We start from the raw sequence: 16,366 nt of genomic DNA on the forward strand, positions 1-16,366 counted from the left end.
TGGCAAATGAGCATTGGCTTCAATTTAAAGTTACCAAGTATATTAACCCCTAACAAGAGAGTTAGCCTGTCCTTTGAAGCTTTGAAGTCAGGCATTGACTTCTCCTCTATAGCTATGAAAGTCCTAAATGGCATCCTCTTCTAATAGATGGCTGTTTCGTCTATGTTGACAATCTGTTGTTCAGTATCACCACCTTCATTAATTATCTTAGCTAGATCTTCTGGATAACTTGCTGCAGCTTCTACATCAGCACTTGCTGCTTCACCTTGCACTTTTATGTTAAGAAGATAGCTTCTTTTCGTAAACCTCATGAACCAACCTCTGCTAGCTTCAAACTTTTTTCCTGTAGCTTCCTCATTTCTCTCAGCCTTCATAGAATTGAAGGGAGTTAGGGCCTTTCTCTGGATTAAGTTTTGGCTTAAGGGAATGTTGTAACTGGTTTGATCTTCTATCTAGACCACTAAAACTTTCTCCATATCAGCAATAAGGATGTTTCATTTTCTTATCATTTGTGTGTTCACTGGAGTAGTGATTTTAATTTCCTTCAAGAACTTTTCCTTTGTATTCAAAACTTGGCTAACTATTTGGCACAAGAGGCCTAGCTTTTGGCCTACAGCAGCTTTCAATGCCTTCCTCACTAAGCTTAATCATTTCTAGCTTTCAATTTAAAGTGAGAGACATACAACACTTCCTTTCACTTGAATACTTAGAGGGTATTGTAAGATTATTAATTGGCCTAATTTCAATATTTTTATGTCTCAGGGAATAGGGAGGGACAAGGAGAGGGTGAGAGACAGGGGAACAGCCAGTCGGTGGAGCAGTCAGAACACACAACATTTATCAGTTAAGGTCCTCATTTTAAATGGGACCAGTTCATTGTGCCCCCAAAAATAATTACAATAGTAATATCAAATATCACCAATCACAGAATATAATAACAAATATAATAATAATTTAAAAGTTTGAAATACTGTGAGAATTACCAAAATGTGACACAGAGACACAAACTGAGCAAATGCTGTTAGAAAAATGGCACTAATACAGTTGCTCAATGCAGGGTGGCCACAAAACTTCAATTTGTAAAAAAAATAGTACCTGTGAAGTACTATAAAGTGAAGCACAATGCAACAAGGTATGCCTGTAATCTACTTCTTTTGATTAGTGGGAAAGTTAAATGTGATAATCTATGTAAAGCTCTTAGCATGGTATAAGCTTACAGGAAACTCTCAACAAAGCTGTTTGTTGTTGGGCTTCCCTGGTGGCACAGTGGTTAAGAATCTGCCTAGCAATGCAGGGGACACGGGTTCGAGCCCTGATCTGGGAAGATCCCACATGCCGTGGAGCAACTAAGCCTGTGCGCCACAACTACGGAGCCTGCGCTCTAGAGCCCATGAGCCACAACTACTGAAGCCCGTGTGCCTGCAGCCCGTGATCCCCAACAAGAGAAGCCACAGCAATGAGAAGCCCACGCACCACAACAAAGAGTAGCCCCCTCTCGCCGCAACTAGAGAAAGCCCGCACACAACAATGAAGACCCAATGCAGCCAAAAATAAATAAATAAAATAAATTTATTTTTAAAAAAAAGTTGTTTGTTGTTATTATTATTACTATTACTACTACTACAGTTATCATTATTATTGAGAAGTTAGACAACATTTAAAGACATAGCTAATTAATAGTTTTAGAATGTTTTTAACCAAAAGTTGGCCTGGGTCATAGTGCCATCCCAAGACACTATGATACTGCTATAAAATCAATGTATAACCAACAGGGTTCAGAATGGTCAGGTAATAAAATACTTTTCTATGTTTTCATTTGTGGTGAAGACAGTTGCTCTGTGGGTACCCACAAGCTCTACTACATTTCCCAGCTCCCTTGCAGTTCTGTTGGGGCCAAGTCACTGTATCTGGCCAGTGGACTACAGGAAGGATTGGCAGATATCATCTAAATGCAGAGGCATTTAAGAGGTGTGCCTCTACAATCCACCTCTTTCCACACTGTGATGCCTTAACTGGACATCACAAGATGGCAGTTCCTGAGTCGCAAGATGACAGAAGACAAAATTCCTAAGTCACCAGATAGAGGAGAGTCCTTACCAACCTGTTCTAGACTTTGTATAACAGGAAATAAACTTTTGTTCTAATAAGTTACTGAGATTTGAGGTCTATCCACTATTGCAGTATGTTTTTCATTCAATAAGTTTTTTTTTTTGGCCTTACAATGTGCCAAGCAATGTTCTAAGCACTGAGAACATAAAGCTCCTGTCCTCATGGAGCTTAATATTAAATTGTCCCTTACAGGATCAAAGTTAGAATGCTGGCTTCATTATCACAATGATCTAACTACTAAGCTAATCACCTTGAATTCTATGTACACTTTTGACCTGCCTATCTGCAATTTGTCTATAATAAAGAAAAAAGGAGTATAAAATAGGCAATAATAAGAGGTATTATATAATCAAGATGGGACAAAATTTCCAGGTTAATAAATAATAGTTAATTTTTAAAAAATACTTTCTCAGGGTAGGAGCAAAAGTTTGTTTCATCATAAGGAGAATAAAAATTCATTTAAGAATCAAAATGTTTAAAGTGAGTTATCTAGATTTCACTGACTTATCTCTAAAATAAGCCTTTGTTTTTTTGGAAGGGAAAATTGAAGTTTAGCAAATGCTACATTTAAGAATATGGAACATCAGACCTTCAAGATGGTGGTGGAGTAAGACGTGGATATCACCTTCCTCCCTACGAATACATCAAAAATACATCTACATGTGGAACAACTCCTACAGAACACCTACTGAACGCTGGCAGATGATCTCAGACTTCCCAAAAGGCAAGAAAATCTCCATGTACCTGGGTAGAGCAAAAGAAAAAAGAAAAAACAGAGACAAAAGAATAGGGATGGGACCCATACCTCAGGGTGGGAGCTGTGAAGGAGGAAAAGTTTCCATACTTTAGGAAGCCCCTTCACTGGCGTAGACGGTGGGTGTGTGAGGGGGAAGTTTTGGAGCCATGGAGGAGAGCGCAGCAACAGGGGTGCAGAGGGCAAAGCAGAGAGATTCCCACACAGAGGATTGGTAGCAACCAGCACTCACCAGCCTGAGAAGCTTGTCTGCTCACCCACCGGGGCAGGTGGGGGCCTGACAGCTGAGGCTTGGGCTTTGGAGGTCAGACCCCAGGGAGAGGACTGGGGTTGTCTGTATGAAGACAGACTGAAGGGGGCTAGTGCACCTCAGCTAGCCGGGAAAGAGTCCAGGAAAAAGTCTGGACCTGCCGGAGAGGCAAGAGACCTTTGTTTTGGGGTGTGCGAGGAGAGGGGATTCCTTCCCAGTGTGCCCACAGAAAGCAGAGCACTGCCTAAGCAAGCTCCAGAGACAGGTGCGAGCCACAGCTATCAGTTCAGACCCCAGAGACGGGCATGAACTGCTAATGCTGTGGCCGCTACCACCAAGAATCCTGTGTGCAAGAGCAGGTCACTATCCACACCACTCTGGGATCGTGTGCAGCACAACACTGCCAGGGTCCCAAGATCCAGGGACAACTTCCCTGGGATAACACACGGTGCATCTCAGGCCATTGCAATGTCATGCCAGCCTCTGCCGCCACAGCTCACCCCGCATTCCATTTATGACTATCATACTCCTCCCTCCCCCTAGCCTCAGTGAGCAAGAGAGCCCTAATCAGCCGCTGCTTTAACCCCCTCCTGTATGGGCAGGGAACAGATGCCTGAGGGAGACCTACTTGCAGAGGTGGGGCCAAAACCAAAGCTGAACCCCAAGAGCTGTGCGAACAAAGAAGAGAAAGGGATATTTCTCCCAGCAGCCTCAGGAGCAGCAGATTAAATCCCCACAGTCAACTTGATAAACCCTGAATCTGAAGAATACCTGAATAAACAATGAATGTTCCCAAAATTGAGGCAGTGGACTTTGGGAGCAACTGTAGACTTGGGGATTGCCTTCTGCATCTAATTTGTTTCTGGTTTCATTTTTATCTTAGTATAGTATTTAGTATTTATTATCATTGGTGGATTTGCTTATAGGTTTCATTGCACTCTTCCTTTTTTTTAAATATATTTTTTTTTCCTTTTTCTCTTTTTGTGAGTGTGTATGTGTATGCTTCTTTGTGTGATTTTGTCTGTACAGGTTTGCTTTTACCATTTGTACTAGGGTTCTGTCTTTTTTTTGTTTTTGTTTTTCTGTTTTTCTCTCTTCCTTTTCTTCTGAGCTGTGTGGCTGGCAGGGTCTTGGTGCTCCAACCAGGGGTCAGGCCTGAGCCTTCATGGTGGGAAGGCCAAGTCCAGGACATTGGACCACAAGAAACTTCCCGGCCCCACGTAATATCAACCGGCAAGAGCTCACCCAGAGATCTTCGACTCAACACTAAGACCCAGCTCCATCCAATGGCCAGCAAGCTCCAGTGTTGGACACTCCATGTCAAACAACTAGTAAGACAGGAACACAACCCCACCCATTAGCAGAGAGGCTGCCTAAAGTCATACTAAGTTCACAGATACTGCAAAACACGCCACCAGACGCAGCCCTGCCCACCAGAAGGACAAGATACACCCCACCCACCAGAACACAGGCACCAGTTCCCTCCACCAGGAAGCCTACATAACACACTGAACCAACATCACCCACTGGGGGCAGACACCAAATACAATGGGAATAATGAACCTGCAGCCTGTGAAAAGGAACCCTCAAACACAGTAAGTTAAACAGAATGAGAAAAAAGAGAAATATGCATGAGATGAGGAGCAAGGTAAAAACCCACCAGACCAAATGAAGAGGAAATAAGCAGTCTACCTGAAAAAGAATTCAGAGCAATGATAGTAAGTATGATCCAAAATCTCAGAAATAGAATGGAGAAAATACAAGAAACATTTAAGAAGAATCTAGAAGAACTAAAGAGCAAACAAACAATGATGAAAAACAATAAATGAAATTAAAAATACTCTAGAAGGAATCAATAGCAGAATAACTGAGGCAGAAGAACGGATAAGTGACCTGGAAGATAAAATAGTGGAAATAACTGCCACAGAGCAGAACAAAGAAAAAAGAATGAAAAGAATTGAGGACAGTCTCAGAGACTGAGACATGAGACAAAGAAGGACACTACATAATGATCAACGGATCAATCCAAGAAGAAGATATAACAATTGTAAATATTTATACACCCAACATAGGAGCACCTCAATACACAAGGCAAATGCTAACAGCCACAAAAGGGGAAATCGACAGTAACACAATCATAGTATAAGACTTTAACACCCCACTTTCACCGAAGACAGATCATCCAAAATGAAAATCAATAAGGAAACACAAGCTTTAAAAGACACATTAGAACAGATAGACTTAATTGATATTTATAGGACATTCCATCCAAAAACAACAGAATACGCTTTCTTCTCAGGTGCTCGTGGAACATTCTCCAGGGTAGATCATATCTTGGGTCACAAATCAAGCCTTGGTAAATTTAAGAAAATTGAAATCGTATGAAGTATCTTTTCTGACCACAAAGTTATGAGACTAGATATCAATTACAGGAAAAAATCTGTAAAAAACATAAAAACATGGAGGCTAAACAATACGCTACTAAATAACCAAGAGATCACTGAAGAAATCAAAGAGGAAATCAAAAAATGCCTAGAAACAAATGACAATGAAAACACGGCAACCCAAAACCTATGCGATGCAGCAAAAGCAGTTCTAAGAGGGAAGTTTAGAGCAATACAATCTTACCGCAAGAAACAAGAAAAATCTCAAATAAACAACCTAACTTTACACCTAAAACAATTAGAGAAAGAAGAACAAAAAACCCCAAAGCTAGCAGAAGGAAAGAAATCATAAAAATCAGATCAGAAATAAATGAAAAAGAAATGAAGGAAACAATAGTAAAGATCAATAAAACTAAAAGCTGGTTCATTGAGAAGATAAACAAAATTGATCAACCATTAGCAAGACTCATCAAGAAAAAAAGGGAGAAGACTCAAATCAATAGAATTAGAAATGAAAAAGGAGAAGTAACAACTGACACTGCAGAAATACAAAGGATCATGAGAGATTACTACATGCAACTATTGCCAATAAAATGGACAACCTGAAAGAAATGGACAATTTCTTAGAAATGCACAACCTTCTGAGACTGAACCAGGAAGAAATAAAAAATATAAACAGGCCAATCACAAGCACTGAAATTGAAACTGAGATTAAAACCTTCCAACAAAAAAAAGCCATGGACCAGATGGCTTCACAGGTGAATTCTATCAAAAAATTCAGAGAAGAGTAACACCTATCCTTCTCAAACTCTTACAAAATATAGCAGAGGGAAGAACACTCTAAATTCATTCTACGAGGCCACCATCACCCTGATACCAAAACCAGACAAAGATGTCACAAAGAAAGAAAACTACAGGCCAATATCACTGATGAACATAGATGCAAAAATCCTCAACAAAATACTAGCAGACAGAATCCAACAGCACATTAAAAGGATCATACACCATGATCAAGTTGGGTTTACCCCAGGGATGCAAGGATTCTTCAATATATGCAAATCAATCAATGTGATACACCATATTAACAAATTGAAGAATAAAAACCATATGATCATCTCAATAGATGCAGAAAGAGCTTTTGACAAAATTCAACACCCATTTATGATAAAAGCCCTCCAGAAAGTAGGCACAGAGGGAACTTACCTCAACATAATAAAGGCCATATATGACAAACCCACAGCCAACATCGTCCTCAATGGTGAAACCTGAAACCATTTCCACTAACATCAGGAACAAGACAAGGTTGCCCACTCTCACCACTATTATTCAACATTGTTTTGCAAGTTTCAGCCACAGCAATCAGAGAAGAAAAAGAAATAAAAGGAATCCAAATTGGAAAAGAAGAAGTAAAGCTGTCACTGTTTGCAGATGACATGATACTATACATAGAGAATCCTAAAGATGCCACCAGAAAACTACTAGAGCTAATCAATGAATTTGCTAAAGTAGCAGGATACAAAATTAATGCACAGAAATCTCTTGCATTCCTATATACTAATGATGAAAAATCTGAAAGTGAAATTAAGAAAACACTCCCGTTTACCATTGCAACAAAAAGAATAAAATATCTAGGAATAAACCTACCTAAGGAGACAAAAGACCTGTATGCAGAAAATTATAGGACACTGATGAAAGAAATTAAAGATGATACCAATAGATGGAGAGATATACCATGTTCTTGGATTGGAAGAATCAACATTGTGAAAATGACTCTACTACCCAAAGCAATCTACAGATTCAATGCAATCCCTATCAGACTACCACTGGCATTTTGCACAGAACTAGAACAAAAAATTTCACAATTTGTATGGAAACACAAAGACCCTGAATAGCCAAAGCAATCTTGAAAATGAAAAATGGAGCTGGAGGAATCAGGCTCCCTGACTTCAGACTATATTACAAAGCTACAGTAATCAAGACAGTTTGGTACTGGCACAAAAACAGAAATATAGATCAATGGAACAGGATAGAAAGCCCAGAGGTAAACCCACGCACATATGGTCACCTTATCTTTGATAAAGGAGGCAAGCATATACAGTGGAGAAAAGACAGCCTCTTCAATAAGTGGTGCTGGGAAAATTGGACAGGTACATGTAAAAGTATGAAATTAGAACACTCCCTGACACCACACACAAAAATAAACTCAAAATGGATTAAAGACCTAAATGTAAGGCCAGACACTATCAAACTCTTAGAGGAAAACATAGGCAGAACACTCTATGACATAAATCACAGCAAGATCCTTTTTGACCCAGCTCCTAGAGAAATGGAAATAAAAACACAAATAAACAAATGGGACCTAATGAAACTTAAAAGCTTTTGCACAGAAAAAGAAACCATAAACAAGACCAAAAGACAACCCTCAGAATGGGAGAAAATATTTGCAAATGAAGCAACTGACAAAGGATTAATCTCTAAGATTACAAGCAGCTCATGCAGCTCAATATCAAAAAAACAAACAACCCAATCCAAAAATGGGCAGAAGACCTAAACAGACATTTCTCCAAAGAAGATATACAGATTGGCTACAAACACATGAAAAGATGCTCAACATCACTAATCATCAGAGAAATGCAGATCAAAACCACAATGTGGTTTCCTCACACCACTCTGAATGGTCATCATCAAAAAATCTAGAAACAATAAATGCTGGAGAGGGTGTGGAGAAAAGGGAACCCTCTTGCATTGTTGGTGGAAATGTAAATTGGTACAGCCACTATGGAGAACAGTATGGAGGTTCCTTAAAAAACTAAAAATATAACTACCATACGACCCAGCGATCCCACTACTGGCCATATACCCCGAGGAAACCATAATTCAAAGAGACATGTACCGCAATGTTCACTGCAGCAGTATTTACAATAGCCAGGACATGGAAGCAACCTAAGTGTCCATCGACAGATGAATGGATAAAGAAGATGTGGCACATATATACAATGGAATATTACTTGGTCATAAAAAGAAATGAAATTGAGTTATTTGTAGCGAGGGGGATGGATTTGGAGTCTATCATACAGAGTGAAGTAAGTCAGAAAGATAAAAACAAATACCGTATGCTAACACACATATATGGAATCTAAAAAAAAAAAAAAAAAAAAAAAGGTTCTAATGAACCTAGGGGCAGGGCAGGAATAAAGACACAGAGGTAGAGAATGGAATTGTGGACATGCGGAGGGGTTAGGGTAAGTTAGGACAAAGTGAAAGAGTAGCATTGACATATATACGCTACCAAATGTAAAATAGATACCTAGTGGGAAGCAGCTGCATAGCACAGGGAGATCAGCTCGGTGCTTTGTGACCACCTGCAGGAGTGGGATGGGAGGGTGGAAGGGAGATGCAAGAGGTTCACTTTGTTTCACTTTGATTTCACTTTGATTCACTTTTTTATACAGCAGAAACTAACGCAACATTGTAAAGCAATTATACACCAGTAAAGATGTTAAAATAAAATAATAAATCTCTGAATCAAAGAGGAACTAAAATATACATTATTTTTTTAAAAATATGGAACATTAAAGTCCTATTTTCATTTATATAATAAAGAATATTATTCTTAAATCCTGTATGATATTATTATCATTCTCTCATTGCACAATTATAAAAAGATCTAATTTATGCCTAATTTTAGTAATTACACATTCTCCAACGTCTTGGTTTTCTTCTTCTTAAATATGCATTTTGTAACTACCTTGACTTTTTTTAGAACGAGTTAGAGATGTATTGAGTAAACAGCCGGATAAATATTCACCTTTAGAGAGGTGAATAATAGAAGAGTTGAATGACACATTCCTGATTAGTACTGGTTTTAGAACTCAGAACAAAAGTGGACATTATTTTTCTTAACCTACTGAAAAATTCAGCCTTTGCTTATCACACACCACAACCTCAGAAAATGCCTGTGCAGAAAAGCAAAATCATCACTTAATATATTTTCTAAAGTCTTAACATCCAAAGGGCAATAAATTAAAATAGTGTATTTAAGGAATTAGTTGATTTCTTAGGAACACTTATATAGATTAAAATGAAATCCACAATTTGGTGCTTTTCTGACAGAGCGTTATTAACTATACACTGAAAAACCACAGATAAGTCTGGGATATTTTACAGCATAACAATTTTGACAGATATCAGCAATAACTTCATTTAAACTGATTACTACCTCAACCATAATTAAACTCATAGTATTAAGCTACATTTACATTCAGGTCAAGATCATTCAACAAGAAGTCAAGTCCGAACTTTATGTGTTTCAAGCAAACCAAACACATACTCACACAAACTAATACAGAGAAGTTCATCATTACAGAACCGAATCTTAAGTAGGACCTGTACATTTTTTGTTAGATAAGCTTTAGTAACATAACTGAATCTATTTATTAACTGGAATAACTTAATAAATCTTAAGAAAAAAACTGCCCAAGGTATAAGACACAAATGTAACACTAAATTTACTCTTTTGAAATTTGCTGAAGAGTTAAGTTTTTATTTATTTAGAACAGCCATCATCTGTGGCTAGGAAAATTATTACATATACACATATAGTGCTTTTGTTATCCAGACATTAGAGTAGCAAAATTTAGTTAACTAGTCAACTCATCTAGTAATATTTTATATCTATTATAAGAAAAGCATTGCTTTAACTAGAAAAAATTCAACATGCTCAGTCTTGGCTATCATATCTAACAAGGTGCTATACCAAAAAACATTAAGACCTCAAAAGACACTGAAGAACAATTCTGTTAGTAAGAACTCTACAAAGAGACTGCTATTTCTGTCATGTCCCCAGTAATATTTTAGACCTTATATATCACAACTGTCCTTTGGAATATATATAAAAGTCTTCTTTTTTTCCTACTGGTGACCAATAGAATCTTAAGCTTCTTTGCATTTAATCGTAGTATTTTTTTCTGAGTTATATTTAGTTGCTACTCACTTCAGTCAAAACACTGTATAACCGATAGAAGATTTCAAAAAGTTCATAATGGGACTAGAGAAAGACCTTCTAGTATAATGGTTGAGATTTCCAATCCCAGAATAAAACATAATTGAATTCTGTCTTGGTAATTAATGACACTCTAAAGATTAAATGAAATAAAATCTTAATGAAGTCATCATACATAGTAAGCATTTGGTAAGTATTGGGGTGTTTTCTTTTCTCACTCGTTATTGTTTAGCCCATAGTTACCACTGAGGTTTTTAACTCAAAGCGGAATAGATTTTCTTTATGTTTGTAAGCCTAGCCACTCTCTACTTTGCTTTAGACTAGACAGTGTGTTCTTTGAGGAGAGTAACCATACTCACCCTGTATCCCTAATTTCTACAAGTTACAGATACATATTATAGGCACTAAATAAAGATGTGTTGAATAAATGAATGATGGAACCAATCAATAATCAGTCGATGTGTAGATGTCTCCTTGCATAGACAATGTAAGAAGGCATGAAGAGTTTCTGTGTCTTAACAAAAAGAAGCCCACTGAGCTCAGTCCCTTTATTTCTAGTGTTACTTAGACTCATAATTGTTGATTCACTGATTTGAACCTTCTATCTCTCAGGCTTTCTGAAAATCAAGAAATCATTTAAAATGATTCATAACCAACTCATGCATCAGTAAACATTTAGAGAGGACAATAAGTTAATAACTTTTTAGATAAATGTTAGACTAACACTAATTTATGATTAGCAAATTAACCAAAATGCAATTAAATATATTAATATACACTTACAAGATGGTAAGATGTTGAGAAGTTGACTTGATTTTGAAAGGCAAGCAAATTTCCACTCAGGACACAGTGTTTTTCTGAGTTTTTATTTACCCTCTTTTACCCAAAAGCATTTATTGAACATTTACTGAATTAAGATAGAATTCCAGGCTTGGAAGACAAGGATGAAGATGCCCTGGCCCTGCCCCAGAGGCAGTCACCATTGAGTGGGGAAAACACAAACCTGTACAACCAATGGTAACACAAATCAGGATGTGGTAAATGCTGTAGACACCAGTGGGTGTGCATTAGGTTTCCCAACACACATTATCTCTCTGTGTATATATTTCTTATATTTCATTTGTATAAAGCCCTGTACTATTCAGTACAGCAGAGTTCCAAAAATAGCACTTTTCACAGATTTTTTTAAAAATTCATAGAGTGAAATTTAATAGTTCTGCCCTTCTTTATTTAATTGAGAAAAGCAGGCTAAGAAGGCTTACCTATTTCTCAGGAGGATCAAGAGCTTTTGCACTTTCAATTCCCTATCAGTCTATATTTTTGTAAAGGATTCATACAAGTGCAAACTAAAGATTATTTTTTCATTGTCTAAGACAAATTTCTCTCCAGAATATTACAAGAAACCTCTTGCCTGCAAAAGCTGCTTGATGTTTTTTAAAGAAAAAAGCAACAAAATTAATAGGAGTACCTCAATGAATCCCATGTTCTTCAAATAATTCAACTAAGAAAAAAAGGTTAATACTACTACAGATAATGTACATATTTACTGTTGATAAATAACTACCCAGGCAATTTTATTTTCTATATTTTCTGTGATTTCTTACTGATAACAGTGAAAAACTTATAAATATGATATAATTTTTTAAAGCCAAAGATTAAGACTCAAGAGACCTGAATTCTGGATACACTTGATCACTAATTGTTGACAAGTTACTTAAAGGTCTTTGCGTATTGTCTGTGTGGCAAGAAGTTGGGAGCAACCTAACCCTGCTGGAGATGGTGTTAAACACCACTGCATACCAAGGATCCATGAGATATCTCATGAAATGAGAAGCTTCCAAAGCACATAGTTTGAAAGTAAACCCAAGTAGATAATTCTGCCTCTAAAAATAAATACAGTATTTTCTTTAAATTACTAGAATACTAAATGAGGCTCAGAGCCACAGGAAAGAAAAACATAAACATTAACATCAAATAAAAATTCTACCCGGAAAGTAAATAAAGCACTCTGAGTCACAACTAGAAATATTCTGCTTGCTATGATATTTTTAAGTTATAGAATATGCATGTATATTTTCTAGATATCAAAAGCTCATAGTAAGCAAAAAAATCAGTCATTAAGAAAGTTCATGTTTCACTTGTCTTTATTCCTTTGCTTTAAAAGAACTCTTCCTAGAAATAGACATTCTGCATCTGTACCCAAATTTTGGGAGCTGATCTAAAAATAACGTCAACCTACATAAAAACTCTTTGGATTAAAAGTAATAGCTGAAGTTTTAAGACTTTTTTATTGATAATTTTTGAAATTCAGACTTAATCTTGAAATATGTAAAAAATAAACTTTTTGTTTGTTTGTGGTTTGTTTCGTAAGTACTAATGCCCATGGTAAATGGCTAGGATCATGGACACTAAGGAAATGGCTCACAGTCATACAGCTTGCAAACGGTAGGCCCAGATATTTTAACCAGAAATTCAGGTCTGCTCATTTTTCACCAGAGCACTATCACAGTTGCAATTGATTGCATTAACCCAACATATATCATTCATTCATTAAGCAAATATTTGGTGCGAGCCCGCACTATGCCAGATACTATTCTTAGTGCTACAGTACAGCAGTGTGCAAAAGAGACAAAATCCCAACCATGTGCTGCTAATTGTTCAACAACTGGCTGGGGGTGAGAGAGAGGAGAGAACTTATCTGCAGCAATGGTTTATTTACACAATGTACATATTCCTATCATGACAAAGTTCAATCTACCAACTTGACATCATTGAACTTAAAGCTGAGAAGGGATGTGCACGATCAACTCTTGTGAGCCTATGTGAGCTCACAGCACACCACTGAAAAAAAATCCCTGCCCAACTGAAAAATGCATTCTAGCAGAGTGAGAGAAGCAAAATGCTAGTTACGTATATAGTGTATCAGACACCAAAAAGCGTTATGGAGGGAAAAAAATAGAAAGACTGGGAAGTTGGGTAGGCGGTGTGGGGTAGGCAGTGTGGATTAGGAAGGGGCAATTTTAAATAGGATAGGCAGGAAAGACTCCCTTAAAAATGACATTTGAGCCAAGTCCTGAAGGTGGTGAAGGCGTGAGCCAAGTGGATAATAAAGGAAGAGCATTTGAAGGAGGGGTGTCTAGGTGGTTACATGGCAAAGGCTTGTGTATTTGTTTTAAGAATTTTTACCATAAGTGAGATGGGAAGACATTTCACTTGACTGGAAGGTTTTTTGTTTTGCTATTTTTTTGTTTTTAACCGAAGAGTGACATGATCTCACTTATATTTTTCAAATATCACTCTTGCTGATGTTTTGAGAGTAAACCATTTGGGGGTGAGCAAAAGTAGAAGCTCTTACAATAATCCAGGTTTGGATCAGAATGGTGGTGGAGAAAACGGTGAGAAGTAGTGAGATTACAGATATATTTTTAAAGTAGGGCCAATAGAATTTGCTGACAGATTGGATGTAAATTATTGTCCAGAAGATGATTCTGAAGATTTTGCTCTAAGCAACTGGAAAGATGGATTTAGCATTTACTGAATTAGAGCAGAGCAATTTTGGAGGAAAGATCAAGGGTTTGGTTTGGTATATGTATCATTTGCTATGCCTATTAGCCATCTGAGCTGAGATGTAGAACAAGCAATTGGGTTTATGAGTCTGGTTTCAGGGAGAGGTTTGTGTTGGAGATATAACTGGGGAGTATTCAAGATACTGATAATATTTAAAACACTAGGACTCAATGGGAGCATAAGAAGAGTGAATGTAAATTTATTTAAGATTTAGTTAGCTATTTAACAAAAATATATTCCAGCACTGTACTCAGTGTTATGCAAGTATTAACTCACTTAATTCTCATAAACCTAGAAGGTAGGTACTATTACTTTTTTCCCTTTTTACAAATAAACTGAAGCACAGCAAGGTTAACTAACTTGCCCAAGCTCACAAGTAAATGGCTAATAAGTGGCAGATTTGGAATTTCTAAACTAAGCTGTCCAGATCCAGAGTTCTAGTTAGAGAAGAGGAGTTATCTGAAAGTCTGAGGCTTTTGGCACTGCAAGAATTTACAGGTCAGGGAGATGAAACAGACAATAAATCCCATTCATAGCACGTAACACATTTTACTTTTCCATAGAAATTCTAACTATGCTCAGGGAGAATAGATTACCAATGTTTTATTTCCCTTTGTATTTTTATATATTTTCTATAATCAGTACATGTTACTTCTAGAATCAGAAAATATTATATTAAAATAATAGAAGCTGCAGAGTTATTCTTTAAACCTTGTTTCAAGGGATGCATGTCATTCTCTGTTTACAGCCCATCTTGATGAGAACATGCAATGAAAATCATTACAGAAAAAACAGAAGTGCTCTCTGCTTGGGGTATGAATAGAGTTACCATGAAATTTACTGGCCAAATAAAAATTCCTGAGAGTAAAAATGAGCACTATTAATTATGCCATGACAACAGGCTTAAGTTAGAACTACCTAAACATACTTAGTGTAGGTACAGGTGCCCTAGCTGGGCTCTTTCTTAAGAATATCACTTGTATGAACACAGGAGTGCAGACTCTTATCTGGTCCATGCACAACACCTTCTCACTAGTGTTCATTGTAGGTTAAAGATAACTTTATTAGTCATTATTGTTGTTTTATCTTTGTTATCAACTACTGGTTAGAACTGACCATCAGAAAACAAACTGAGCACTACCTACATATTATTATATTTCAGTACTAGAGATACTCTACTTGGGGCTCATCAGTTCTTGGATGAAAAATAATATCATAGGGCTTCCCTGGTGGCGCAGTGGTTGAGAATCTGCCTGCCAATGCAGGGGACACGGGTTCGAGCCCTGGTCTGGGAAGATCCCACATGCCGCGGAGCAACTGGGCCCGTGAGCCACAACTACTGAGCCTGCGCGTCTGGAGCCTGTGCTCCGCAACAAGAGAGGCCGCGATACTGAGAGGCCCGCGCACTGCAATGAAGAGTGGCCCCCGCTTGCCACAACTGGAGAAAGCCCTCGCACAGAAATGAAGACCCAACACAGCCAAAAATAAATAATAAATAAATAATAGGTAAATTAAAAAAAAAATCATAGACTTTAGCTAGTTTGATGAATAAAACCACATTTTAAGGAGCTGAAAAAGACATATTAATGATGTTTAAAAATCTAGTAAGAAATCACTTTATACAGTGATCAAGTACTATATTTATAAACATTAAAAAGAATTCTCTTAATTCCTATTCTAACATAAATGAACTGGGGGAAAAAAAACAGTATCTAGGTACCAGATTCTACTTCCTAAGCTACTTTTAATGTTACATAAACATTAACTTTAGTGTGGAACATTTGCAAGATGGGTTGGCAAAATGGAAATACAAGTGAATATACTGTACCTTGTTTTACCTGTAAGGAACACACACCTGACAAAAGGCAATTTTCACATCCAAGGTTGGTTCACTGCAGTAGTACAATAAATGGAGGCTCATAAATACCTATAGAAAAAAATGGGGGCATGAATTTCCAAATCACCTAATTATTGATTATTGAATAGTATAAACTTTAGTATAATTTGAATGATACACAAGGTTTCATGCACTGCATATATTCAGCATAATCCTTGTCCAGACCAGTACTAGGTACTTTTCACAAATTGTAAATATTAAATAATAAAATAAGGTTAAAAAATGTCCTATCTTCTATAATGATCAATGTCATCACAATCATAAAGACCAGATATAAGAAACTGGATATACCTAATATGTTAAAGTTAAGTACATCCTATTATAGAGCACTTTCAGTTCCAGGCATCTAATTTTTAAAAATTCTCAAATACATGCTCAAGAGGATATATATAATAAGAATATT

The 16,366-nt window shown here is 37.0% G+C and overlaps 1 protein-coding gene across 2 annotated transcripts in view; it reads right to left on the bottom strand.

Annotated features, from left to right (window-relative positions):
• MAPK10 (mitogen-activated protein kinase 10) overlaps window positions 1-15,993 on the bottom strand; it is a 165,123-nt gene extending 149,130 nt beyond the window's left edge. The window contains exon 1 of one of the 2 annotated variants that reach the window (XM_061191550.1): window positions 15,922-15,993. In XM_061191550.1, the coding sequence (XP_061047533.1) occupies window positions 15,922-15,987 (66 nt within the window). In that variant the 5' untranslated portion in view covers window positions 15,988-15,993. The remainder of the gene's footprint in view (window positions 1-15,921) is intronic. The other variant, XM_061191551.1, reaches the window with a different exon arrangement.
• Window positions 15,994-16,366: the final 373 nt, after the last annotated feature.

The sequence above is a fragment of the Eubalaena glacialis genome, chromosome 5 (assembly GCF_028564815.1).
Source record: "Eubalaena glacialis isolate mEubGla1 chromosome 5, mEubGla1.1.hap2.+ XY, whole genome shotgun sequence".
Classification (NCBI taxonomy): domain Eukaryota; kingdom Metazoa; phylum Chordata; class Mammalia; order Artiodactyla; family Balaenidae; genus Eubalaena; species Eubalaena glacialis.